At 38.4% G+C, this 27,916-nt stretch overlaps 5 protein-coding genes across 18 annotated transcripts in view; 4 read left to right on the forward strand and 1 right to left on the reverse strand.

Annotated features, from left to right (window-relative positions):
* The window catches only part of dock7 (dedicator of cytokinesis 7), a 428,740-nt gene that overhangs the window by 361,779 nt on the left and 39,045 nt on the right, over nt 1-27,916 (forward strand). The window lies entirely within an intron of this gene.
* LOC112486762 (trimeric intracellular cation channel type A-like) lies at nt 3,040-6,981 on the reverse strand. Its single transcript, XM_025054133.1, has 2 exons — nt 6,375-6,981; nt 3,040-3,219 (listed from the first exon to the last, which is right to left on the reverse strand). The coding sequence occupies exons 1-2, from the start codon at nt 6,496-6,498 to the stop codon at nt 3,059-3,061; spliced, it is 285 nt and encodes a 94-aa protein (XP_024909901.1). The 5' UTR covers nt 6,499-6,981; the 3' UTR covers nt 3,040-3,058.
* smim7 (small integral membrane protein 7) lies at nt 7,705-9,718 on the forward strand. The gene is made up of 5 exons (XM_008333393.3): nt 7,705-7,791; nt 8,004-8,045; nt 8,628-8,680; nt 8,784-8,874; nt 9,025-9,718. The coding sequence occupies exons 1-5, from the start codon at nt 7,766-7,768 to the stop codon at nt 9,038-9,040; spliced, it is 228 nt and encodes a 75-aa protein (XP_008331615.1). The 5' UTR covers nt 7,705-7,765; the 3' UTR covers nt 9,041-9,718.
* ccdc124 (coiled-coil domain containing 124) lies at nt 9,862-12,513 on the forward strand. Of its 2 annotated transcripts, none has more exons than XM_008333384.3 (5): nt 9,862-9,994; nt 10,842-11,019; nt 11,285-11,477; nt 11,591-11,696; nt 11,791-12,300. In XM_008333384.3, exons 2-5 carry the CDS (start codon nt 10,861-10,863, stop codon nt 11,993-11,995), a joined length of 663 nt encoding a protein of 220 aa, XP_008331606.1. In that variant the 5' UTR covers nt 9,862-9,994; nt 10,842-10,860; the 3' UTR covers nt 11,996-12,300. The 2 variants fall into 2 exon arrangements, with proteins under 2 accessions (XP_008331606.1, XP_024909900.1); XM_025054132.1 differs by lacking the exon at nt 9,862-9,994 and adding an exon at nt 10,731-10,749 and having other exon boundaries at nt 11,791-12,513.
* Nucleotides 19,546-27,734, forward strand: uhrf1 (ubiquitin-like with PHD and ring finger domains 1). The gene is made up of 17 exons (XM_008333372.3): nt 19,546-19,700; nt 21,304-21,466; nt 21,614-21,880; nt 22,116-22,273; nt 22,654-22,869; nt 23,019-23,134; nt 23,279-23,465; nt 23,542-23,665; nt 23,809-23,916; nt 24,205-24,309; nt 24,396-24,502; nt 24,582-24,744; nt 24,851-24,988; nt 25,465-25,567; nt 25,727-25,875; nt 26,117-26,215; nt 26,389-27,734. Exons 2-17 carry the CDS (start codon nt 21,314-21,316, stop codon nt 26,533-26,535), a joined length of 2,340 nt encoding a protein of 779 aa, XP_008331594.1. The 5' UTR covers nt 19,546-19,700; nt 21,304-21,313; the 3' UTR covers nt 26,536-27,734.

A 27,916-nucleotide genomic window follows, 5' to 3' on the forward strand; every position in this document is an offset into this window, starting at 1 on the left:
GTCCTACAAAAGTTGATCCACAGGGGACACCGGGGAGTTTCTCAGGACGTGACCTTAGGCTGACCTCAGACCTTCACAGCAGCTTTAGTGGCCGTGTAGATCCACAACAAGAAGTTTATGATGACAACATTCAGACCTCGTGTTAGGAATAAAATTAACAAGTTAAAGAATATGAAGGCCCGCACAAAGGTCACATCACCAGCAGGGGGCTCCATTACAGCAGTGAAACGGAGGTTTACTGGAGAAACAAACGAAACAACCATAAAATGAAGTAAATAAAACCACAGGGACACTTTGTTTTTTAAAATGTATTTTTATTTTATTCTAAGACACGACTTTGTCTTTGTCTCAATGTAAAAAGCAGCAATGTTCTATTCCACATGTTGCTTTAACTACAGTTGGATTCTCTGATTCTGTTTCTTTAATATAAATGAGGTAAGTTTAACCACTGACGCTTGGTATCACAACCACCGATGTGGAACAGGGAGGGGGGCCGCCCTACAATGACCCTGCAGCTCCTACAAAAACGGGTCACCACACAGTGTTGGGCACGGATGTTCAGCATCACAAACATTCATAGATAGGTTTAAATAGTCCGGGTTAGGGTTTAAGTGTGACAGGTTTGCTGTGGTATTTACAGAGTCCTCAGGCCATGCAAAAAACTTCGCTCTGACAGAAAGGGTCTGATCTGATGAATCATCAAACCGTCCTTTTCCCTAGAAAGGAATGGGAAGTCCCATCATGTGGAAGCCATGAGGGCGAGTCAGACGCAGGTTCATCACAGTGTGGCTTCCTACTCGGCCTTCTTGGCCTTCCTCTTGCGAGCCCCGTCGCTCAGCTCCTCCTTGGTTTTGAGGGGTGAAGCTGCAGCAGGAGCGTGGTGGTGGTGATCCTCCTCACAGCCACCCAGGGGGGAGCCGAAGAGCAGATGGCAAACCCAGGATTCAATGAGGGCGAAGGGGGAGCCATGAGAGTGACGGGCAGTCGTCACCACCTGGAGGATCAATGAGACACTCAGAAAAAATTCTTGGATCATGTGACCCAGAGGATCCGAGGAAGGCTCTAACACATCCATTGCATCATGGGACACAGAAATACAGACACATCAATCACCTTGCTTGTGGCCATGAAGAGGGTGAAGAGGAGGATGAGGGTGCTCTTGGACACTGGCAGCCAGTGAGCCTCCTGCATGGTGAAGAGGATGGCTCCGTACAGACTGGCTTTGGTCGGGCTGCAGACATAGAAGTTATATAGGCAACGGATGTTTGTTATGATGTGCACTGTTTGGAATATAAAACAATACTGACTACAATACAATATTCTATTCTATTCCAGTCTATTTATCCTCGTTTGTACAGGACTGAAGACTACAATACAATATTCTATTCTATTCTATTCTATACCAGTCTATTTATCCTCGTTTGTACGGCCCAAAGGTCAAACGAAAATCTATTCTGTTCTATTCTATTCTAACCCCATTTTAATCTATCTGCTCATTGTAATTTTTACTGCACTAAAATCCGCAGATGTGCATGGGCACTATTTAAATGCCTTATTTTTCATTCATAGGAGTAATGTTTTTTCATATGATAAATAATTCTAAAATATTCATTACACATTATTGATGTGAATTTTGACGTTTTATCTGATGCTTTTTACACATTTCTTTTTTACATTCGTTTGGCTTAAAGAAAATCGTGGTTGTTAGGGGTCTGATTTTCCCCATTACGCCACTAGAGGGCACAATTGTTAAAAAATGATACACATCTTTTAAACATTTTTTTTTCTCAGCACAGCTTTATCTCATGTGTTCCGTGTAAAACACAGACTTACAATGACATGTTGAGGATCTCGTTGGTCTCCGGCCTCCACACACCGCGAAGCAACTGCTCAAAATTAGACATCAGAGCGACTCCAGAGCCTGGAGGATAAAAATAAACCATGAAAAAATAGGACAAAATATATATATATATATAACACTGCTCCTATATTGAGTCCCTCCACTGTAATATTCAACACGATTTCCTTGTAGGTCATCATTGTTGAGCTGAGACAGGCCTAACATAGACGTGTGTGAATGTGGTTGTACAACATGAAGTTAACGGTCCCTGACCTTTACAAACCACTTGGACACACACACACACAGACAAGCCACTGAAGTCATTTGCATTCCCTCTGTAAACAAATTTCTCCCAGAGCCTGACAGCCTGTCCTCTGTTTCAGGCTCAGTGGAGGTTTCTCGCAGGAGTCCTGTGGCCTCCTGGCTCTGTGCCATGCTGTACTGCTTCGGTAGTTACATCCTAGCAGACGTCATGTTGGGAAGCAGCCCCGTCGACTATTTCCAGTACAACAGTCACATCCTGCTGGCCACGGCTGTTTGGTGAGAAAATCCTCAAGGCTTCATCTTTAACATTCTCTTCAGACTCAGACTCTGATTGGTTGAAATCAGTATGGGTACGACTTAAACGACCTACTAAAAAGTCAATTGAGCTGAAATTTCTAATGAAGTCATTTGTCAAAAAAAACATTTAACTGTTATCAGCACATAATTTAAAAAAGATTAGCATTTTCAGCATTTTTTAGGACATTTACAGTAAATATTCTGTGTATAATCTCCAAATATATTTACTGTACACAATACTTTTTGATGTGACTGTCACCCACGTTTAGGTACAAACACAGAAGCTCATTTGAAATTCATCTTATATATATATATATATATATATATAAGATGAATTTCAAATGAGCTTCTGTGTTTGTACCTAAACGTGGGTGACAGTCACATCAAAAAGTATTGTGTACAGTAAATATATTTGGAGATTATACACAGAATATTTACTGTAAATGTCCTAAAAAATGCTGAAAATGCTAATCTTTTTTAAATTATGTGCTGATAACAGTTAAATGTTTTTTTTGACAAATGACTTCATTAGAAATTTCAGCTCAATTTAAATGTTAGTAGGTCGTTTAAGTCGGGCTTCAGCGTACCCATACTGATTTCAACCAATCAGAGTCTGAGTCTGAAGAGAATGTTAAAGATGAAGCCTTGAGGATTTTCTCACCAAACAGCCGTGGCCAGCAGGATGTGACTGTTGTACTGGAAATAGTCGACGGGGCTGCTTCCCAACATGACGTCTGCTAGGATGTAACTACCGAAGCAGTACAGCATGGCACAGAGCCAGGAGGCCACAGGACTCCTGCGAGAAACCTCCACTGAGCCTGAAACAGAGGACAGGCTGTCAGGCTCTGGGAGAAATTTGTTTACAGAGGGAATGCACTTCAGTTCAGTGGCTTGTCTGTGTGTCTGTGTGTGTGTGTGTGTGCAGTGAATGTGAAGGTGGTTCTGTATATTTGTGGACTCAACATCTCTCTGTTTTATTGCTTATATTGTACAGTGAAAAGAAATAATTTGGCTGAAAATGATTATTATTTCTATTCTCTTCAATGACCATTTTCATCTTTTTTCAATTAAACTGAATGCCATTAAATATTCCTTTTAAAGATGGTACGTTATGATGAAAGTTGTTTTGTGCATGATTTGAAATTCTTGTAGAAAAAATAATGGGATTTAACTATATAGAAATCAGTTCCTGACACTGAACAAATGTATTTCTTCTCAAACAGACTCTTTATTGTACATGTGTCAAACTTAAAGCCCGGGGGCCAAATCCGGCCCCCCACATCATTGTATGTGGCCCTCCAGAGCTTATTTCGCCCCCTTGAGTCATTGACTTTGACGGCCCTGCTCTACTGGATCTTGACTAAAATGAGGTTCATGTGTTTATGGCGTGAGATTCCTTCAGGTCACTGCTGTGTTTTTTTTCTTCTGGAGACGTACAGAAATGTCAGTTAGGAGCTGTTCACGCAGGACATTATCAGAGGATGCCTGGTGTGTCTCAGTGCTGTGACGTTTGTACACACCCTGTCCACCATTTGTATACACGACCTGATAAAGTATGGTGATGATCATATTTTACAATTGTCAAAGGACTTCTGCTTTTTTTTTCTATGGTAAATATTCTCAACCTAATCTAACCCTGTTTGTCTTGAACACCTTATAATAAAGGCTTAGTTTTCTATATGTTTACATCAACTACTATAAATATGTATTAAAGAGTAGTAAAGTATATATATTTACTCTCACATACAATGTGACAATTAGATTTTACATAGAAAAACAAAAACCAAAAACTATAGTTAAGAAATATATAGTAAAAAATGAAAATCTGTCATGACTTGTCATGGAATTGATCTCAGAGTATTTTTCTGTCTTTTTTTATATTAAATCTGTCTATGACTTGTCATGGAATTGATCTCAGAGGATTTTTCTGTCTTAGATTTTTATATTAAAAATCATTATGCTATAATCACCAGGTCGTCTGTGTAGCAGGGATTACTATGTAACAGGACTGTCTTGTAGAAATAATGCCAACTCACCACAAAATATTGATGACTGTGCAGGATGTGCTTTAAAGTACTGTGTCGACTGTGTGTTCTCTTGTAGATATGTACTAAATGTCAACCATTTGAACATGACATCATTTTGAAAAATTTCGACAACTTGATATGGGCAGAGACGTATAGTAAACGGAGATGGAGCACAAATCTCCTACGACAGGTGGATGAGGGCGTCGTGGTGTGGCAGCCCTCTCACTTTGAAAGCAATCCGATCCTGCAAAATTCCACCCTATAAATATGTCCTACTCGACCCCCCCTCCTCCCCCCGGCTCCTTCTTGCAACTGTTGAGTCTGTCTTGACCCCTGACCCTCACACTTGTGTCTCCTTTTCTCTGTCGCTGGGCCCTGAAAACTCATTCATGTGTTCCTCCATACTGTGCTGTGTGAACGGGGACCATCTCAGATGTCAGTGGTCTCTGTTAGGAGGCTGTAAAATATTCTTTACTATGAAGGCTCAGCTCCATTACTGATGAACTCTATTACTAAACTGACTTATTAATAATTTAAATAAATCGAAAAGATTAAAAACATAAAAAACATATTATATTGTCCCTAATTTACTACAGTACACATCTGAAACTGTAAATGTAGCTATACATTTAAATTAATGCAATTCATTTTTATGATATTGATTTATACAGTTAATATTTTTTTCTGCTTCTCTCTTTACTTTGTAAACATAGTAGTCAAGAAGAGATGCATAAAAGATAGATTTGATTTGACATACCTGAAATTTACCCCATAATTAGCAAAAACAAAACAAAACAAAAACAATGTCTGGAAGATAAGGTTCAGACAAAAATGCCCAAAAGACTTATTTCATGAGAACATAGGTCTCATATGTCTTGGTTTTGACGAGGATATGTCCTGTCATCCGGCAAATCACAAATAATAATTTTAAGGACAAAAATCAATAGAAAATAGTGCCTCTGCTGGTCCCAGAGCCAGATGTTTGAAATGTCAACTTTAGTCAAATTAAAATTCCAAAAGGATAAATAATTAAAAGGAAAGCTCTATGATTCATTGTTTTACTGCCCAAGACCAAAATCAAATCTGACAGCCCCATCTACTCTAAACTATACTGTACCCAATTCCAGGAAAAAGTGTGATATATTCTCTAAACGCCACTGTTCTAATGCAACTATATAAGAATGGCATTTGTGTTTCAACCTCCTAAATATGCGATGTTTATTAAGTCTTTATTACTGTGCATGTTCTCCAAACAGGAAGCCCATTCAAAGGCCCAGCACTAACTCCGAGGACAATAGGGTCATGGTGGTGTTATTGCTCAACACCTTATTTTATGTCCAACACACTGGACCAACACACAGTCTGTAAGAGTGCAACAGAGATGCCTTGGAGGCCCACAGACCCTATTTCAGGATCTTCTATTTATTACCCAGCTCACTGGTATGCACATAGGCCCTCTCTGCTCCACTGGTTTCTTCTCTAGTCTTCTGCAGCAACAGATATTCTCTCAGAGTCAGAAAGCAGAGCTACAGTCCATGCTTTATAAGGACATATACTATAGAGATGATAGCAACCAAGAAAGTCCATATTGGGAAGTCAGAACAAGGGCCAGTCACACGGCGGGCAAAACCGATAATAAAATATTAATTGGTTGTTAAAGGCAACTGCGAGTCTTTATTTAGGTGCTACAGTGCACTTCAGTTACGTGATGAAAGTTAGTTTTCTTTGTAATTCTTTCGTAATTGCACTTCAGTTACGTGATGAAAGTTAGTGCTTTTCTTTGTAATTCTTTCGTAATGTAGTGCGTAATTACGCACAGATCTGGTGAGTGTTGGAGCATGTGCAGCAGCTGCACCTGTGGAGACCTTGAAACGAGGAAGCACACCCTTCATTTGAAAAGCAAACACTCACCTAAAGCAAACAAAAGAGTGTGAAAACACACTTACCTGGCTCATACTTGAGGTAGAGGATGGATACAATATAGTAGGCCAGATCAAATACTGGAAACATCCCCATTTTGGAGAAAGTTTGAGCTAAATCGCTCAGATTAAGAGCCGCCAGCACCTCCATGTTGCGATCTTTGTTTTTGTTTTTTTTAGTATTTTACTTTGTTATGTATTACTCCAAGTACGCAGTTTGAATCAGAAGCCCCCCCAACCCGGTCCACCGACTATCCACCAAGCCCCCCGGTCTCGACAGTGAAAGAGTGAGACACTCAAGCTCTTCTATTAATACCACTCATCTTCTGCACTGCCTCGGCATCGTCATCGTCATCATCATCATCCTTCTCATCTTCATCTTCGTCCTAGTGCGCGCTCCCTGGCAGCTGCCGCTCCGCTTTAGATGCGACAGGAGATGTTTCACGTCAGATGCTTCAGATTATAATAAACAAACAAAGGGCTGTCAGTGATGTGTTTGCCGTCGACATCAGCAGTGGCCATTGAGGACAGCTGAAACAGCAGGAGTCATGATGGAAACGCTGCAGCAAGGCTAGAGGACGGAAGTGTCCAGTCTAATATTGTTCCAGGTGTTGTAAAACGTCCTCAGACCCGGATGATGTCCTGACGATGTAATAATCCCAAAGGCACGCACTCCTACGTCACCACTTGTTAACATTTTTACACGACAAAAAATAAAAATTAAAATAACTCAATCAAGTTATTGTCCATGATAATTAGCCATTCACGCTTTTTAACACAACATATATATATAGCCATTCACGCTTTTTAACACAACATTTTATATAAACATTTGTAATGCATTTTATTTTGTCAACAATAATTACGGTACCTATTATAACCACCAGGAGGCAGTATATTAAGAAAACGTCATAACAATAATAGCGTAAATTGCTGTAAAGCAAACTAGTACTTTACAGTACTAGTACACTAGTACTGTAAAGCCCTAATAATAGTATTAATATTGTAGGGTAAGAACAAAATGTAATAATGAGCTAAACCAATTTTTCCTAACATTTTAAGGACAGGAATTTTGTCATTCATTCATTAAATTCATTTTGTTTCCTTTGTAATCAGCCTTTATTTTTGAAGAAAAAACCGGATGTTGTAAATCTCATATGCCAGCTCGCTTCTTTGGGATAAATTTCTGATCAAATGTCCTCACTGTACAGGGCTGTCATGTGTTTTGAATAAAGCCTTTACTATTTAGAGAGGTTGAGTTTGAGCAGAGGTGTGTATATATAAACCTGTCTGACTGGTTTAAAATGTTACACCAAAGGTCCCGGATGCTCTCGTCAGACAACGAAACCTCATTGGTCTTTCTCCCTTTGACGTGGCCGGAAGCCGGAAGCAAATCTCTGTTATGTGAAGAAAGCAAGATGATCGCGGATCTCTTAATATTCGGGTAAATACAGTTAAATTCTGCTCCCTTTCAGGACAAATACGTTTGTTTGTTTTAACATAGCTGCTTTATGCCTTATGGTCTACGACTACGTGAGTTGTTAAGCGCTCTACATAGTTAGAAGCTAGCGTTGTGCTAATGCCAACACAACATCCAACATTAGCTTTACAGGTAAATAAACAACAGCCCATTTCTAATCTCTCTTTTCTCTGCAGGACTTTACTGGTGAATGCAGGGGCTGTACTGAACTTCAAGCTGTAAGTGTTACAGTCCAAGCTAAAAGTCTCGCTTCGTGGTTTTGTATAATTGTACTTAATACTGTTAGTAAACAATAAATGTGTTATACTGAAAGCTTGTTAAAATTTTAATAAAGTAACAATATATCATACGCGAGATTCTGAGAATAGTGACGATAAAACAAAAAACATTCATGAGCTAAGGATGTTTTGTACAAAATACTTTTACATGTTATACACATCAGGATTTCAATTTGACATTAATATTTAAACTTGTGTAAAACCCTACAAGATGTAAACGAGGGATCCAAAGGCAACATGACAAATACATTAACTGATAACTGATTTTGATAAAGGACTAATCTTTGAAGTAGTTAGGGTTTACGGTCATCAATATTTTAAAAAAAGACTGTAAAGTGATCATATTAACATCATGTGCAAAACCAAAAACGTTTTAACAATTTAATTATCTATCTAATATATTTTCAGCCCCTTGATTATATTATTCTTTACCATTTTTTTTATTGTTCTACCTTACTCCTTATTTTTAGATAAAGTTGCGTGATGTATGTATAATTCTATACTACTGTGGATAATTTACAGAAAAAGGAAAGATTCCCAAGGATTTGGCGATGAGCCGAGAGTGCCAACAACAGGTTTGTATTCATGTTAAATTACACATATACATGAAAACACTTCATAAGTACGTGTGTGTGTCATTAATATGTAAGTAAAACAAATGATTTAACTGTTTCTCAGGTGACAATATCAGAGAATTCCTTCTCAGCCTGCGATACTTCCGGATTTTCATTGCGTTATGGAACATCTTTATCATGTTCTGCATGATCGTGTAAGTGTTCTTTTTTAAATAACTGCACTAGTAGTAATTTATTATTATTATTATTGTTGTTGTTGATTTCTTTAGCTTCACATTTTCCTTTATCCACAAATTACAATTTCCTTGTATATATTGTTACTTAATATTTTCAATCTTTTACAGATTATTTGGTTCATGATCACCGACTACAGGAATCTGAAACGTGCATTTTTGAAACAGACAGTCTAAATATATCTGATGGGATGGGTTTTTGGTTTGTTTTAGTCAATTAAACTATAAAAATGTTCCATTTTATTCACCACGCTACATTTTTGGATCTATTTCTGGCTATGTGGAAAATATTGACTTGTTTTCAACTTGGTTTAATCATTAATTATGATCAATGCTGCCTTTTTCACCACACGTGTGAGTCATTTTCTACGTTACCATATAAACGCATATTAGAATATTTTTGTTCTGCAAGCTGATTGTAAACCTTCAACAGATGACAGCACGCGGTACACGAGCATATAAACAACCCTGCCCTCTGCTGGTAATGTGTTGCCATGTGCTCTATATGGTTTATTGTACAGTAGTTAAAGCTTTAGACAGCAATAGGAATTAAATGATAAATGATTTTATCTAGCACAATTTTCTCATGAGTAACGTTCAGTCCCTTACACATTATAAAGAGATACTGTAGGTCTTTCTGAAATGTCCATAATTCAACCTACAAAGACAATAATGTCAAGGCTGGTTCCAGAAGTCAGAACGATCTCTGACACATAATAAGTAATGTCACCCTAAATGGCTCTCCATTTTTCTCAACTAATGTCGTGGATTATTTACATTTTCTTTGACCTTAGACACCTTTTACTGTAAAAGAAATATATATATATGCAATATAGATGTAAATGTATTATCAATAAAATTGCTGTTTTCTTAAACCGTTGTTTGATGCTGTCAATATGTTGGCAAATAATGTCAATACATTACGCTTCAGTGGCACCCATACTGCATGTTTTGCACGTTTTATCCAGAGATGACGCCTTTTGACGGCGACATCGAAGAAGCGACGCAGCATTGTGACGTCGACTTTTACGTCCATGGCAGACGCCTCTTAGATTTTGGGACTGTTTTTCCTGTTACATTGGTATGTAACCATGTTCACATTTCAGTGTTTCTGTAGTGCTCACTTTGTTAGCTTTAGGTTAAAGCAGACCCGCTAAACTGTTAATAAAATTATAGGAAGCCAGCTTTTTCTATCAGGCTAACACCAAGATGCTAGGGCTAATTAGCCAGGAGCAGCGATGCAGTCTTGTGTATGGTGTCAGAATCGGGCTTTTTTATGACAAATGTTTTGTTAATCACATATTTATTTACTTAAATTCTATTACTGTAGGAGTTTACTTTCCATTCATTGCATTAGGTTGTCTAAATGTTTTTTATGTAACTCGTAGTTTGCTGCCACCGCGATAGGAATTAAATGTTTTTTAAACTGACTGTTTTTAAACTGACAGTTTGAATATTTTAAATTTTATCTGATGCACATCTGTCAGATATATATATAGATGTTAAATAACGAGGATAAATAAACATTGAAATGAATAGATGGTTCACAAAATATATGAATGTTTTAAAGTGAATTATTTGTCATTGTGACACAGCACACCACTGCAAACGCAACGAAATGTGACCGTCCGCTTTTAACCCATCACCAAAGTGAACAAGGGGCAGCTTAATCGCTGGGGGAACAGTGTGTGGGGACGGTGCCATGCTCAGAGCACCTCAGCTGGTCTACTTCCTTAGCCTCTTTTAAAAAAAGAAAAGTTGTATGTTGTCTACCTCAGCTGGTCTACTTCCTTAGCCTCCAAGCCCCCACTGCCCCCAATAAAAAAAAGAAAAGTTGTATGTTGTCGGCAAGATGCATATGTTTGATAGTATTTTTGGACTATGTCATTGTCAGTATGTTTTTTTTATATCTGTTTTATCCATGGTAGCTCAAGAACAGCAGTTGGGATGCCAAAGAAGTTCCAGGGTGAGAACTCCAAGGCAGCCACAGCCAAAGCCCGTAAGGCTGAGGCCAAGGCTGTAGCTGATGCCCGCAAGAAACGAGAAGAGGAGGATGCTGCGTGGCAGGAAACTGATAAACATGTTCTAAAAAAAGAGCAGAGAAAGGTGAGCTTTAAATAGTCCTTGTTTTACAGTATCTTCAGAATTTTTGTTGTTGATACTTGGCATTGTAGAGATTACCGTGTTATTATTTAAAATTAAATGACTGGTGTAGAACACCAGATCATGTGGCAGTTTGTGGTGAAGAGGAGAGATGCATTACTCTGCAATATCATCATCATAAACCCTTAATTTATTATATAAATAAGTAATAGTCTGTATTATTTGAATGTCCATGCTTTGTTTATGTCCATGCTTTCTGTATATGTAGGATGACAAGGAGAAAAAGCGAATGGAACTTCTTGAGAGGAAAAAAGAAAACCAACGACTTCTTGATGAAGAGTTTTTAACGATGAAAGGAAAAAACCAAAAGGAACCTGCACCTGGAAAAGTGACGCGTGCTCAGATTGAGAATACACTTCAGAATGAGCAACAAAAGGAACAGAACGAGCTTAAACCGAAAGGTACAATTCTAGTATTAGGTGTTACCTGGTGTGTTTGTATTATATTTACATACTCTAACATTTGTAAAATGTATTTTATCTGTGACATCACATACATTTATTTCAAAAAATAGAAAAGAGCCATCTTGAGACTCCACTGGAAGAGAATGTAAACAAAATTGTCCTTGAAGAAGGAACTATTGAAGCCAGAACAATAGAAGATGCCATTTCTGTGCTGAGGTATACTCACTGGTTGCATTTCACTGATATTTGATTAACATGAATATGATAATATCAGTCTTTTATATATATATATATACTTACACTCTCTTAGCACTGGGCCAGAGGACATGGACCGTCACCCAGAGAGGAGGATGAAAGCAGCGTTCCTTGCCTATGAAGAAGCCAACATGTCTCGTCTAAAACAGGAGAACCCCAACATGAGATTGTCGCAACTGAAGCAACAGTTAAAGAAGGAGTGGACGAAATCACCAGAAAACCCCCTGAACCAGCGCTTTACTACATACAACTCAAAGTGAAAGTCCTTATTCCATGACACCGTCACAAAACTAATCTCACTGGAAAATTTGATTTTCTTCTTAAAATGAGAGTTGCTGAGAAAGACTTCAACACGGCAGCACTTGCTTAGAAACAAGGAAGAACTTTGTTTTCACCATTTACTTAAGGAAGGTGACCGTGCCGTCACCAAACTGATCATCATGTCTGTGCTGGAGGTTACTAATAAGGAATCATTGCATTTAGTAATTAAAAAATCTGTCTCTATTTTACTACTTCTGGAGAAGATTTGAGAGAAACTTATTAAAGTTCAATCGGTCATCAACAATCTCTTGTTGCTTTTAAATACACTCCACCTTGTAAGAACGCACAACTGGCTACAGGATACAACACACACACTTAACATTACGTCTTTCATGGCTGCCTGTGTTGTGTATTTATTATTCAAAAATATGGAGTATTACCAAGTATGTTCAACAAAGGTTTGGATCTAACTGAGTTTTTGCCAAATGTTAGAAGACTTCTGAAATTAAAATTAAAAATAAAACTGCATGTTTTGCAATTCAACTAAACTTCCAATTAACAAAGAAAGTAGGGTTTTAGTGTTTAACTGGCAATTTAATTCTGTAGCGGAAACCAATTCACACATATAAAAACACCACACAATAATATGTAAGGTTCATGTAGTCAAAAATAAATGGCGCGGGGACTGTTTATGAACCTGCTGCACTGTTCTATTACAAGTGATTCAGTCGAAATTGAATTTTATTTTTTGTTAAATGCATACATTTGTCTAATGACAGTCATTATAAGATGGTGAAACTTTACACTGTGAACCACATAAAAAAGCTCCTGTTTCTGCAAGTATTACCACTATCATCAACATTACAAAACAGTAGCACAAACCTATGTACTGTGTTTAGCTAGGACCAGTATACAGAGAACAGAATGTATTCTTAATAGGAATATTGTCCAGTATATAAGCCAAAGCCCCACTGTTCAGTGAAGTATTACTGTAAGGGGCACTTTAGTTCAGTTCTGAAACATGTACTGTACACACACCCTAATAGGATTCAGATTTCTCTGCGTACTACTAGAAGAAGCCCATGTTCTCCTAGTGCCACGTGTACCACAGTTTGAGAACTGTTGTAAGTTCAGAAGTGACTGTTTAGTCTTGTCCGTATTCAAATAATTCATACAAAATTGCAGCTGCAGTTTTCTCTGGTAGATTGTACATTGAAACATGTGGAGGTCTTTTACTCACCCGTTTGATTTATTTGAATCTGATTTAAAAATGGACACCTTTGTCTAGCCAGGCCCTTGTGGCGGTGGAGATAAGAGACCTTGTGAAAACCTTTGAAATTTACATCCCTAATGACGAGATCAACCGACTGTTTTTGCATTGAAAACAACACCATTTCTTTTATTCTTGTTGTCACCCATCCATCCTATTCCAAATTTGAGGGATTTCTTTGAGCTGATTTTCTTGTGATGTTTGCTCTGATAGAAGAGCTTTTATTTTTTCTTACATCCTAACCTGTTGCTACGCCCTCACAGTCTGGGTACATTTGCATGTCAGCTCTTTTTCCAGGGCGGTCACCGCCACCGTTGCGGCCCCTTTGCTTTCTTCATGGTGAATTCTAATTGTTACTTTCAAAGAAAAGCATCAGCAAAGCTCTTTCATCATACGTACATACAAAGAGGACGTGGGGCTGCTCCCCCGCACGCTGCTGCTCATTGACCACTTCAGTTCTGCATCTGAGAGCATCTTGTTTGGGACCTGTGTCTGGAAGTTCAGGGATTAAGAGCTATGGAGGACAAAGGTAATAAACACTGGAGAATTGTTAATAATTGTATTATTAATATCTTGATAAGGAACTCTTACATTTAATGTTGTGTTAGGATCTAGATTTTAAAATAAGCCAATCATTGTTTAATATAATTTCCCATTTAAAAATTGTCAAATGAATATATAATGTGTTTATATGTATATATGTTTCTATGATGTTTTTGTAAATGCTTAAAAAGGTTCTGTTTTTTAACTGTACAAAACTAACAAGTACTCAATTTGTTACAAAATATTTTATAAAATTAAAGGATAAGTACAACATTATACATACAGATAATAAGTCATTATTGTTTTTTCATAATTTTAGAGTGAGTGAGTAATGTTAAACACGGATTCTCGTGATCTTCTGTGTCGTCATGATTATTTTGTACAGTAGACAGTAGAGAGGTGGATCACATCTGTGTTTGACAGAAGGTTTCTCATTTATAACCAGCTGTACACAAGTCCTGACACTGACAATGATTCAAACTAATCCTCTCGTGGATTATTTCTGAATATACAATTCAGACAAAAAACTTGAAAAAAAAACCTTAAATATATAAAAGAAGATTCTTGATTTGATTTCCATATGTTTTGAATGTATTTTGTTTTGACGTCAATCCAACCTTCTCCTTACCTTTAGTTGAATGGAGCCAGGGCATGGTAAGAAATGCAGTGTGGAGTCCAGGCACATTGACAGTATGTGTAGTGTGCAAGTAGATACTCCAGACGGACATCTTTGGAGTCCTATTACCATAATCTAATGTAATGTTTTTTTTTTGCATGATTCTTGTGTGACAATCTCTATGTTTTGACAGCGTAGCTAAATTTTGTGAGGGATTCCATGTTTTACAGGTCGACAATGAGGCTGATTCTGGTCAAACCCACCAATGCAACAAGACGCCTTGATTCTACAGGGGAAGTCTTCCAAGGCAGAGATCATGACCACAGCTCTCCAGGAAGTCCACCTGAGGGCAAACTTGAACCATACTTTGGCCCATCTTGTGAAGCATCTTCATCCACTAAGGAGGCAAGCCTGTGTTGCATTTCATCATCAACTCATGAAGAAACAAATGGAGTCAGTCCACCGAGAATCTCAGATCAGATGTCACCTCTTAAAGACCCAGACCTGACCTTATCCCAGCTGAGTGATCAGGAGTGGTTACTGCTTTGTGGAACAGTGGTAAACAGTGCAGATGGTTCTCCCTTGGCAGATGAATCAGAAAGCAGAGTGTCAAATCCAAACCATGAAGACCAATGTGGTTGTTCCTGTCCTGAGGCACACCAGCATTCGAAACCTCTTGAACCTCTTTCAGTTCACAAGAGTTTGTCCAAACTCAGAAAGAAAAAGAGTCGCTCATCTCCAATCTTTAGCCAGACTATCTCTCAAAGCAATCATTGTTCATCCCTGTGCCAGGTTTCACATCAAACAAACCATGTTGTGAAACCTGTGGCAAATAAACATGATGCATTTGTGGGTCAGTGCAATAAAAGACCAAGTCAAAAGGTAGACTTGGAACATCAACTCTGTAGTCATCCAAAACCCAGAGACAACAGCCAAGATCAAACTCTTCCAGATTTGTTCAACATTCCTCTAAACTTTGTTGAATGTCCTGAAACCAACCAGAAACTCCACAAAGCTGTCAGTACAGGTCTCAGCTGGCAGAACCTGTACGGCAAAGAACCACTGTTGGTACGGCCGCAGCAGAACTCTAACAGTTTGATAACTGCTGATGAATCCTGCAAGTCACATGGGAATTCCAAAAATCAAAGCAACGCTCCATCTATTGTCAATTGCCAACAACTTCCTCTCAACTTACTGACCCGTAATCCTCAGGTTGCCAGGTCTTCGATACCAGGAGGTGACATAAGCATCCAATCCTCTTTCAGTCAGTATAGTTCCCTTGACAACCAAGATTTAGTTGAGGAAAGATCAAAACAGAGACAAAGTCAGTCTCTCTTAAATCATACTCCCTCAGTAGGGGACCACTCAGAAAACAGTGACTCAGTAAATGGAGAAGCAGTGCGACCGCTGAGCAGTCAAGGCACTTTTAGGTCAGGCAATCAACCTCTCCATCTACTTCACAGTGCCATCCTAGAGGATGCTTTCTCCAAGGTCATCAGAGAAGACTCCAGCAAGGCCAACAGTGATAGGGAGGACGGCAGTTTACCACAGAGGAGAACTAAGGACATCAGTTACCGATTGGGTCAAAGAAGAGCTCTTTTTGGAAAGCGCAAACAATTAAGTGACTATGCACTGGTCTGTGGGATGTTTGGTATCATAGTCATGGTTATTGAGACAGAACTGTCAAGGGGATTTTACACAAAGGTACGTTTCTTGTTACCCATATTTAGTATAGTGTGATTTCTGTGGTGTATTTAGCATGTGCAAAAAACCATCACCACCTTCTAAGCGTGGTACAGTGTAGTCCTCTCTCAAATGTGGTTTTAAATGTAGAGGGAAAATTATAATGTGTGTGTACAGTATAAGTATACCGTATTAAAAAATCAGTTTCTTCTTTCAATTCCCTCCATCATTAATTTTGCTTATTATCTGTGGTTTTGAACAGAGCTGTACTCACTATCTTTCCATCTCCAACACTAACAGGAATCCTTATATTCATACATACTGAAAGGACTAATCAGTCTCTCTACTGTTGTTCTACTTGGACTCATTGTCATGTACCATGCAAGAGAAATCCAGGTGCGTATACTGTTACTGGTTGGACATTATAAATCTAATAATATACTGTTACTATAGTATGTTACTAATTTCATTCTGTAGCTCTTCATGGTGGACAATGGTGTTGATGATTGGAGGATAGCAATTACCTTTGAGCGGATTCTTCGTGTCATCCTGGAGCTCCTGGTCTGTGCCATCCATCCGATCCCTGGCCAGTATGTTTTCACATGGAGGGCTAGACTGGCCTTCAGTTACGCATCATCCGTGGCAGATGCTGATGTTGACGTCATTCTTTCTGTGCCCATGTTCCTCCGGCTCTACCTAATTGGTCGGGTCATGCTGCTTCACAGCAAACTGTTCACTGACGCTTCCTCCCGCAGCATCGGGGCCCTCAACAAGATCAACTTTGACACTCGGTTTGTGATGAAGACTCTGATGACGATTTGTCCCGGCACAGTCCTGTTGGTGTTCAGTGTGTCCTGTTGGATCATAGCAGCATGGACTGTACGCATATGTGAAAGGTAACTGCAGAGAGGTTTATAACGCCTTCCTTTATTTTTATCCTTTTTCTCTTCAGTTCTTCAACTGCTGTTGTAGCAGATTTCTGTTTGTCTTTAACAGGTACCATGACACACAGGATGTTACTAGTACCTTTCTTGGAGCCATGTGGTTGATCTCCATCACCTTTCTATCCATTGGATATGGGGACATGGTCCCTCATACCTATTGTGGAAAAGGTGTTTGCTTATTAACTGGAATCATGGTGAGATAAATTCTGATTAAAATTTGAAAAACTTCCCACAAGATTTAAACTATATATGTTCCCAAATTACTGGATATTACACTGTATAAATGTGTTTTGGGTTTCGACCTTTTAATAAACCCTAGGTGCAACATAAAACAATCAACAGACGCACACAAAACTCTGCTCTTTTTCTCAGGGAGCAGGCTGCACTGCTTTAGTTGTTGCTGTTGTGGCAAGGAAGTCAGAACTCACCAGAGCTGAAAAACACGTCCATAATTTCATGATGGATACTCAACTCTACAAAAAGGTGACACCACAATCAAGAATGCACATTCAGTGGACACACTGTATGAAAATGAATTTAATGTAAACTTATTTTAACACGATCAGTTCAACTTCTCCACAAATCTCAAACAAAATCAACAGAATTATGCAGTTAAATGGATTAAAATGAAAGTTGAAAATTGTCATGTGTTCTATTTTTACATTCTCACTTGTGTGATATTCCTTCCACAGATTAAAAACACAGCAGCAAATGTCCTGAGAGAAACATGGCTTATCTATAAGAACACCAAGCTGATCAAGAAAATTGATCACGCCAGAGTCCGACACCATCAGCGTAAATTTCTGCAAGCAATCCACCAGTAAGAATTATCTGCAACAACTGCCACTTAATCTCAACGTGGAAAATAATTTTGAATGTTGTAGTGTGGTTGAGAAGAGATACATTTATGTCTTTTTCTTTTCCAACATCAGAATGCGAAGATTCAAAATGGAACAGAGGAAACTAACTGACCAGGCCAACACAATTGCTGACCTTGCTAAGGTCAGAAGATGTAATATCAGTGATAACATTTTATGATTTCAGCTAATCATACATCGTTTGTTATTCAAATTAAATGTTACAAGGATGTTTTGTGTGCCTTAGTTTAATCTATCTTTAAAGTGCAATGCTTTTTTTAATAGACACAGAACATGATCTATGATCTGGTGTTGGAGCTGCAACATCGAAGTGAGGAACTGGACCGGAGGATTGTAGCTCTGGAGGAGAAACTCGATACAATACTTCTCTGTTTGCAGTCACTACCAGTTGTGCTGTCTCAAGCAATAACAAAGTTGCAGAAGGACTTCTTGGATGATTTGGCTTACCATGTCCCCTTTCTCTCCTCTGAGAGCCAAACAGTCCCTGCAAGGCAGCACTGTCCAGGCTCCACCAAACTAGAGACATCCTACAGAAAATGACCTCGCTTAGTAGTTTAAACAAGATGTAATGACAAAGTGATTTATTTTATATTCCTTTTAGTGATTGTGAACACAGACTTGATTCTTCTTCTGCTGCTAAAATGTGATGGGACTTCAAGGATCATTTTTTTTATCTCTAAATTAATTTGGCTGGGTGATTTATTTAATGTGATTATCCTGTAAAATGTTTTGAGCGAATTGTTTGTTATGAATTAATTTTCTGATAGGCGCAGAAAGCTACTCACTCACTTATTGTAACTCCCTTTACATTCAGTAAGGGGGTTAGAAACACTGCATGTAGAATGTAGACCTGATATTAGCTTGCATATGTGTATATAATTTAAAACATTAAATATATTTCAATTTCCCTCAATAATAAATTGTATTCTCAATTATAATTTATTTAAAATAATTTAATCAGACAAAACAATTAAAGAGTGACTTTAATTGACAATATCCTTGTGACCTTAATTCATATTTTGATCTGCAATGACACAGTACAGTACATGGAGATATACATTGTATGTAAGGTTAAGAGAGATACAGTACATGGAGATATACATTGTATGGTTTAGCAACATGTAAGGTTAAGAGAGGAAATTAAAATTGTAAATACAAGCAGACAAAAAATTAATCTTACACAGTTTGATCTTAGTTTAACAGCGCACAGTTTATATATTTTAGGAGAATGTTTTTAAATTCCTATTTTTAATGTGCCAATGATTTTGATTCAACACAATCCAGTGGTCTTAAGCATATATAGTAGTGTATATTCTACGGTAGCATTTAAATTTAATGAATGTAAAAAGTTTTAAAAACGTATAATGAAAATACTTGTTTACACAGGGCATGCAACAATGAAGCAAAGATAAACGAAGAGGCCAAGAGGATTTACTGTTCGCTACAGACTCCCGCGATAATACATGCCGGAGGCAGGCTGCACCCACGAGAATGTTATTTCGCGCGCTGGCACTAGGCTCCGGTCACTTTTTAAAATGACAGCTCTATCAACCAATCAGCGTAAAGACGTTGAACGCAAGTGTCCAATGGTAGCAGCATTTTTTTTACTGCAGGCTGGGTATCAAAGTCTTGAAGAATAACTCATTGATCAGTCTCCAACAAGGCACAGAGTTGGTTGTACTCACCTTTATAGAAAAAAAAAAGTATTTCAGGGAAAACGTTCGTGTTATTCTGTTTACGTCATTTCTTTTCACTTGGACGAGCAAACAGGTAAACACATTTCTACTTAATATAACTTTACCTTTCTTTCATTTGAATTACTTAACCATTAGCTAGCCGTACTAATGTTAGTGTTGGTTAACTTAATTAAGGTCGACCTCACTACTGTTTGCTCTCATGAAAAGTGGTTTAGTCACATGCAAACTGTTTATGCTCATAATGTGCTCATAAAGTGTAGGCAGAGAGCCATTGTATCACAAGTTGGTATATTGGAAGCTGTGATAAGAGAAGGCGTTGAACTTGACTACTGTGACCTGTCTCTGGTGTTGTTTTTCTGCTGTGTATTCTTCATAGTAATGCAGCACATGTTGTCCTGCTGTATCATTACTTGGGAATATTAAGCAACAATAGCTCAACAACCTTTGACTGAAATTCGGATTTCCTCTTTTTATTTAACATAGTTACTTTGTAAAAATATTTGATTTTCTTTGCATCTGGGGAAATAATGGCTCGTGTGGGGGATAACCTGAATATAAAGCGACGGAGTGGTTTGATTTGGGGTGTAGCGCTAAGCGTGTTGTTTACTGGTTTATTCATCGTTGGTAACCCCCACGAACAGAACAGCGCTGGGATAATAAAAACAAACGGCCGGTCAGATCGCCTTTTTGGTGCTGTGTGTGTTTAAAGCAGAATATATGTCGACTGAGATGTTTCCTCTTTACAGTAATCGTATATTAAAATTATATAAAATGATCGTATATTGTATTTTATTGTCAGGAAATGCAGGCACATTGTTTGCTAGCGCTCCCTCGCGTCCGGATGTGACTTCTTTAAAAGAAGTGGGAGTGGCCTACAGCCCAGTTTCCCGCACTGTATTTAAATCAGCCTGTTCCCTCCCTTTCTCTTTATCTAAACTGACATAAGCCAACAGCGCTGTTTCACTAATTTGTATTGTGTATGTTGTAGTCCACACAAGTCGTCCGTAGCCGTTTACTTTTGGTATAATACAATTCAAAGTAAAGCAGAATAAGTTACTCGATAATTGAAACCCAATTGAACGCTCACACTGAGCAAACATTTTCACAGTATTGAGGAAAAAAAACATCCTTTCCCAATTGTTTTCAAGACAGCAGACCGTTTTTGTTGTATTATGACTCATTGCATAGATATTTAGGTTCCTAGCTGTTTTATGATATGAAACACTCTTTGTTGATCATGAAAATACAATGCGCAATGTTTGGATTTTTAAAAACAGTGTCTGATTTTCAAAAGAGTGGCACATTTTTGAAGAAGTAGAATACAAAAAAACCCCACTAACTTTTAACTTTGAATTTGACATGCATGTCTTAAATTAATTCAAATGTTTAACGTAGTTTCTACAAAAATGTTTTGGTGTTGAGTCATACTAAGTGGTTACCATATCTATTCCCGGGGCCCCAGCTCTGCCTATTGACTCTTCAGGATTGGGCTTTCCTGTTGCCATGCAATGTAATGGAGACCATACAATGGCTCCACCAGAGTCATGAAGCCATCATATAGGGCTACTTATATATATTTTACTCTCTGTGTTGGAATTGGCACAAGTTCTGAATATGTTGAAAGAGGAAATTTACTTTTTTTTTTTGTCTGGGTCATGGCTCTGCTGTCAACACAGGGCAGCTGCAATGTGGATTCAAGTGCGCACAATGGATGGGAAGGAAACCCACCGGGTGGATTCCCTGTCCAAACTAACCAAGGTGGATGAGCTACGTCTTAAAATTGAAGAACTCTTCAAGGTCGAACCGGAAAGACAACGCTTGTTCTATCGCGGTAAGCAGGTAAGATGTCATCTGTAAATTGTCTTCATACCAGGTTGTCTCTACAGCATTAGAAATGGCAATCTTAAAGACATCTAGTGATTATTGGAGGGTATACCATCACTATATCTTATCTGTTGTTTGTTTTTGTTTTGTTTGTTTTTTTAGATGGAGGATGGCCACACAATATTTGACTACAATGTTGGGCTTAATGATATTGTGCAGTTGCTTGTCAGGCAGAAGCTTCCTTCTGTTAAAGTTGTCAAAAGCAGAGACAAAGAAGCTGAGCTCTCAGACTCAGATTCTGGCTGTGGTTCAACTCAGAGCGAGTGTGACAAGAGTTCCACTCACAGTGAGGTTGAGGCTCAAACTGCCAGCAACTCTGCGCAAACTGACACTGCAGAGCTCATTGATCCAGGCTTTGGATTCTTCAAGGTGAGGCTTGAATTAAAGTGCTGTTTTTAGAGTTTATGTGAATATGTAAGTGTTAATGTAAACTTCATAATGTTTGTGCTGGTAACGTTGCTAAATTTCTTGTTGGGGAATAGTTAATGTAAATACTACATAAACACAGAATGTTAATGGATTGCAGAGGTGTGTGGAAGTTATTAACCAGGAACGTATTCAGCTCTATATGCCTTATTCTTTTTTTTTTCTGTTGTATTTATAGATCAACGAGCTAGTTGATGCACGCGACTTAAACATGGGAGCATGGTTTGAAGCTCAGATTGTAAATATCACAAAGACCACCAAAGCATCGAAAGAGGAGGCTGCAGAGGCCCACCCATCTGAGGAGGAGGAGATACTGTACCATGTAAAATATGAAGAGTAAGAAGCATTTCTCTTAACAGTTTATGATCTCTAGTGTCATTTAAACATTTTGAATGACTGTTCTTTAAGCCTCCATTGTTTTTTGTTTGTTTTTAAGTTTTCTAAAAGGCAAGAAGTACTTCATTTTTCATCTGGTATTTTAAAGTTGTTACAGTTTCCACCACAAAATTGGCACCTGAAGATCTAGGTTTGAAGCAGCAGCTGTCTTTTTGTTGAAAATCACTCATGTTTCTAGTGATAATGTGAGTGTAAAGAAAGTGGTTTAGAATAAAATGAAAACTGTTCAACTACACCCCTGGCACCACCGTGCAGGAAGCACCTGTGTTAATGTGTGCCTTCTGTTATAACTGAAACCTTCAATTGTTTTTAAATTGCAGTTACCCAGAGAATGGGGTAATCCAGCTGTTGGCAAAGGATGTTCGACCTCGGGCGCGTACCGTTTACCAGTGGCATCAGCTGGAGCCGGGAATGATTGTTATGCTCAACTACAACCCAGACGATCCCAAAGAACGTGGGTACTGGTATGATGCTGAGATCCAGAGGAAGAGGGAGACGCGCACCATCAGGGAAATCTATGCCAAAATTATTCTTGGGTAAGAGTCTGATATTAAGTCAAATACCAGCATTCAGTTTTTTTTTTATTTCAGAAGAAATTTGTTTTTCTTTTCTTGTCATTGTGTCACCTTTACTGTTGATTGATGTTTTTGCCTGTTGTTTGAGATTTTTTTTTCTTCTTCTTTAGTGATGCTGGTGACTCTTTAAATGACTGCCACATTATGTTCATCACTGAAATCTACAAAATTGAGGAGCATGGCTCTAGTGCTGATGCTCCAGCTGGATCTGAAAGCCCACTTAAAAGTAAGATTTTTAATATATATATATCTTTTTTTACAGTTATTTGAGCACTAAGTGTCTTATTAGGTCACTGTAGTTAAAGATGTACAGAGATGAAACAAGTCCTTATTTACTTTTTTACTATTATCTATTACATCTATTACCTAGGATCAAATGGACCGGAGTGCAAGCTCTGTAAAGATGATCCCAAAAAGAACTGTCGCTCGTGTAACTGCCACATCTGCGGCATCAAGCAGGATCCTGATAAACAGTTACTGTGTGACGAATGTGACATGGCCTATCACATATATTGCCTGAACCCACCGCTTACCTCCATCCCTGAAGATGAAGACTGGTCAGTAACAGTCATCCACCATTTTACCATTCTGGTTTATGTCCTGTGCATGAAATTTATTCCACGTGTGTTGCAGGTACTGTCCAGGTTGTCGTAATGACGCTAGTGAGGTTGTGTTAGCCGGAGAGAAGCTAAAAGAGAGCAAGAAGAAATCAAAGATGGCCTCTGCAACGTCCTCCAGCCAAAGGGACTGGGGCAAGGTGAGTGGCACAGAAAATCCTCTCTGAATTTAAGTTGACTTTAGGTACGGTTATAAAAGTTAAATATTAGTTGCATTAATGCGGTGAAAGCTTATTTGCAGTTCTGTTATTCCAGATCTTTATATATGAATGTTGTCATTTAGGGAATGGCCTGTGTGGGTCGTACCAAGGAGTGCACCATTGTACCATCTAACCACTACGGCCCAATTCCTGGTGTTCCTGTGGGGTCCCTGTGGAAATTCAGAGTGCAGGTCAGTACATTCAAGCTTTTCAATTAACAACATTTAACAATGTACAACATACAGTACTTAATGAGCATTAGCAGTCATGTTTCTAGCTGTCCCCTGCAGAGGGAGCCAAACGCAGTTTCTGGTCCCTAAATCAAGTGCTTTGTTATTAATATATAGATATATAGATAGAGAGAGAGAGTCTACCTAATTCTGTAAACAAGACCTCAATGAAGAAAATAAACGGGTGACCTCTGCTGGTTGTTGTACGTAATGACTAATATGTGTATACTGGTCGCTTGGCTGTTGTAGGTCAGTGAGGCTGGCGTCCACAGGCCTCATGTAGCAGGAATTCACGGCAGGAGCAACGATGGTGCTTACTCTCTGGTGCTGGCTGGAGGTTATGAAGATGATGTGGTATGTCTTTATTCCTCCCTTTAACCAGATAGAGGCAAATATTATATAGGAAAATTGATTGTTTCTAAATTTTATATATAATCTAGGATGATGGCAATGAATTTACCTACACTGGCTCTGGAGGACGTGATCTTTCTGGGAATAAAAGGACTGCTGAACAGTCATGTGATCAGACACTCACCCACATGAACCGGTATGTTGGTAGAAGATGTGGAATTTCAAATACAATATTGCGTTTCTGTGTTAAATGTGTCTTCTGTGGTTTTGCACAGTGCTCTGGCTCTCAACTGCAATGTCCATTTAAATGACAAAAATGGAGCGGAGTCCAAGAACTGGAAAGGAGGCAAACCTGTCAGAGTTGTGCGCAACTGCAAGGGTCGCAAGCACAGTAAATACTCTCCTGAGGAAGGAAACCGTTACGATGGCATTTACAAGGTACAAATTACAAAAACCTTGGATTGTGTTTGAAGTGACAGGAGGAGACAGATGTTGCATTTTAGTTATGATGTTATTATTTTTTTAAAAATTCAAATTTTGTCAGGTGGTGAAGTACTGGCCTGCGAAAGGTAAATCTGGGTTCTTGGTCTGGCGGTATCTGCTAAAACGTGACGATGACGAACCAGCGCCATGGACAAGAGATGGAAAGGAGCGCATCAAGAAGCTGGGTCTGACCATCCAGGTAGACATTAGACTAGTATTGTGCAAATTCTATTTAGTGCCATTTTAGTGGAGGCTTAGTAGGGGCAGTGGTGGCTTAGTGGTTAAGGAAGCAGACTTGGGTCCAGAAGGCTTCAGGTTCAAGTCCACCAGCTGAGTTGCTCTGAGCACGGCACCATCCCCACACACAGCTGCCCACTGTTCACTTTAGTGATGAGTTAAAAGGTCACATTTGGTTGTGTGCAGTGGTGTGCTGTGTCACAATGACAAGTAGTTCACTTCCTTCATTTTGAGTTGAGTCAGAGTCCTTCACAAGAGACATTACAACAGTTAAACACTAATATTGTCTTTTTTTGACACGATGTAACTCATTATTCTGTGCACATTATTCTATCCTATGCATTTTTGAAAGATGTGTGGCATCAAAAATATGTGACCTAACTTTGAAGGTTCACCCACATTTGTAATGTTTTTCAATTGACCCTGTTGTTGATGCAGTACCCTGCTGGATATCAGAAGGAGAAGGAGAACAAAAATGAAGTGGAGGAGGAGACGGCAACACCTAGCAAAGCAAAGAGGAAGAGAAATTCTCAGGGCAGTGGTAAGTCAAAGGGGTATATTGACCAACCTGGGGTTAGTTCTGATAATACTTGAGGGAACCTGTTTACACTATGTCTAACTTAAATCAAATGTACATTTCCACTCATCTTTGGAGATTCTAATTCATTTATACATTTCCACTCCCACTACAATCCTATAGAATCCACTAAAACCTCACCTGGCAAGACTCCTAAGAAAATGAAGGTGGAGGTGTACAAACTTTCTAAGGAGCAGAAGACCCTCATCAAGAATGACAAGCTGAACAAAAAGTTGTGGGATGAAGCCATGGAGTCACTGTCACTTGGACCGGTAAGGATGTCAGTGTATCTGCACGAGACCAAACAAATTATGTTAATTTAACATGTCCACTTGAGGCCTCAGGATGGATATTCTTTATGCATTTCCCCATGATCTTTCCAACAAAATGCATTGCATTTGTATAAATATTACAATGACTGTCTGTCAGTGTTGAGCAAATGCCTTTGTTTTGACTTAAAGCGTTCATAAAATGAATGTGTAATTTTTTGTGTGCTTACTTTATTTGCTGCAGAAATTTTTGAATAAGGTTGAGGAAGTTTTCCTCTGCATTTGCTGCCAAGAAGTGGTCTTTCAGCCCATCACCACAGAGTGTCAACACAATGTCTGCAGGGTAAGAGTCCATTCATGGTGTTATCTTGATAGTTTGCAAAGCATAATGGCTGAAGTGGCTGTTGATACCTATTACCTACACTACCATTTATGACCTAAACATAAGTAATAGATCTTAAATGTAGTAACAGAGAGCCACTGTATTTATTTGTGTTTTTTTTTTTTTAACTCTAGGAGTGCCTTCAGCGATCCTTCAGAGCAGATGTGTACACCTGCCCAGCCTGCAGACATGACTTGGGGAAAAACTACTCCATGACCGTCAACAAATCTCTGCAAGATATTCTTACTCAGTTCTTCCCAGGGTACAGCAATGGGCGATGATCTCCAGCTCTGTGCTGTCCTTGAGGAAAATCATAGTAACTGTAAGGGGAATCTTCAGCTAAGGCAATAAAGAATCTGTTTCTCATAATATATTTTTATGATGATAAAACTACAATGTTTTTGGACTTTGGTGCTACATAATTTTTTTTTTTCCAACATGCATCTGCCCTGAGTGTAGCTGGTTACTGATATATTTATAGTGACTTTAACCTCCTGGTCCCCTTACTCTGTTAATACTTTTAAACAGTTTTTATTTACATATTGTTCTGGTGTTTTTAATACAAGTGTCAGTTGTCTTGGTAAGTTTAGCAGAACTCCTCAGGAGGATGTTAAGCCATTTTATTCAAATTACCTGCCGATTCTTTTGGAAATTATTCTGTTGTTGGCTTCGCTTAGCTGCATTGAGTCGTCACTTTGGTTGCCTTATTCAATCTAGCCCTAGATCTGGAAACTTGATTGGCTTGGATTGGTCTGACAGGAGAATGTGTGTTCCCATTAACTGTGTACTTCACTGTATGTAGTATGTCTGTACTTTGAAAGCCTTGTTTTTATGATGTGGCTTTTTCCCCAGGAACCGTAGATGTTCCTTGAATTTGCCCTGATTTCTGACATTGCATTAGTGTTAAAAGACCTTTTATATTATAAGGCATTTCATGCAATCTCACACTGAACCTTTAAGGTTCAATTAAATCCTTTCCGTTTTTGTCTCAAAGAAACATTTGTTTCAAAGGTGTCCTCAGAATTGCGTCTTGGTCCATTTGTATTTTATCCATTTTTATTACATTTGTATTTTAAGTTTCAACATTTTGGGCCAAAAGCTGCTAAGAATTTCTATTAAATTTAGTTAATTTGAATCCTTGGCAGAATTGAAATGGTTTCTATTGATGAGGTCCAAAAAGCAAAAGAAAGTTTGTGCTTAATGTAGAACCTGTAGAACAGCTTTTTTTGCCCCTTTTATTGACCTTAATAAAGTTTAGAAATTTATTTTGCTGAAACTAAAACATGTACATTTAATCTTGCTCCCATCTGTTAGGCATTTTTCAGTTAGATTTTGTCTCCTGTATTTTTTAATCCAATCTCTTCTGAAGAAAAAGCAGGAAATACTTTCATTGACTTGAAATGTAGGTACATGTCTGACACTGCTCCTGAAAAATAACTTAATACCAAATCAACTAATAAATGACGTTTCTTTTACCACATGCCGTTTGTTCAAGTTGAAGTGTTCAAGTGCAAGTTCAGCAGCAATGTTACACATTCATGACACATTCATCCACATACCAGCACTTTTTTTTGAGACAAGGATTTACATAAACTGGGAAATGTATATATTCTTAAATTGTGTAATTTTTTTTTTAGTCTCTAAGTTTTATATGTAGTTTTT

Source organism: Cynoglossus semilaevis, chromosome 2 (genome assembly GCF_000523025.1).
Source record: "Cynoglossus semilaevis isolate Cse_v1.0 chromosome 2, Cse_v1.0, whole genome shotgun sequence".
Lineage (NCBI taxonomy): Eukaryota > Metazoa > Chordata > Actinopteri > Pleuronectiformes > Cynoglossidae > Cynoglossus > Cynoglossus semilaevis.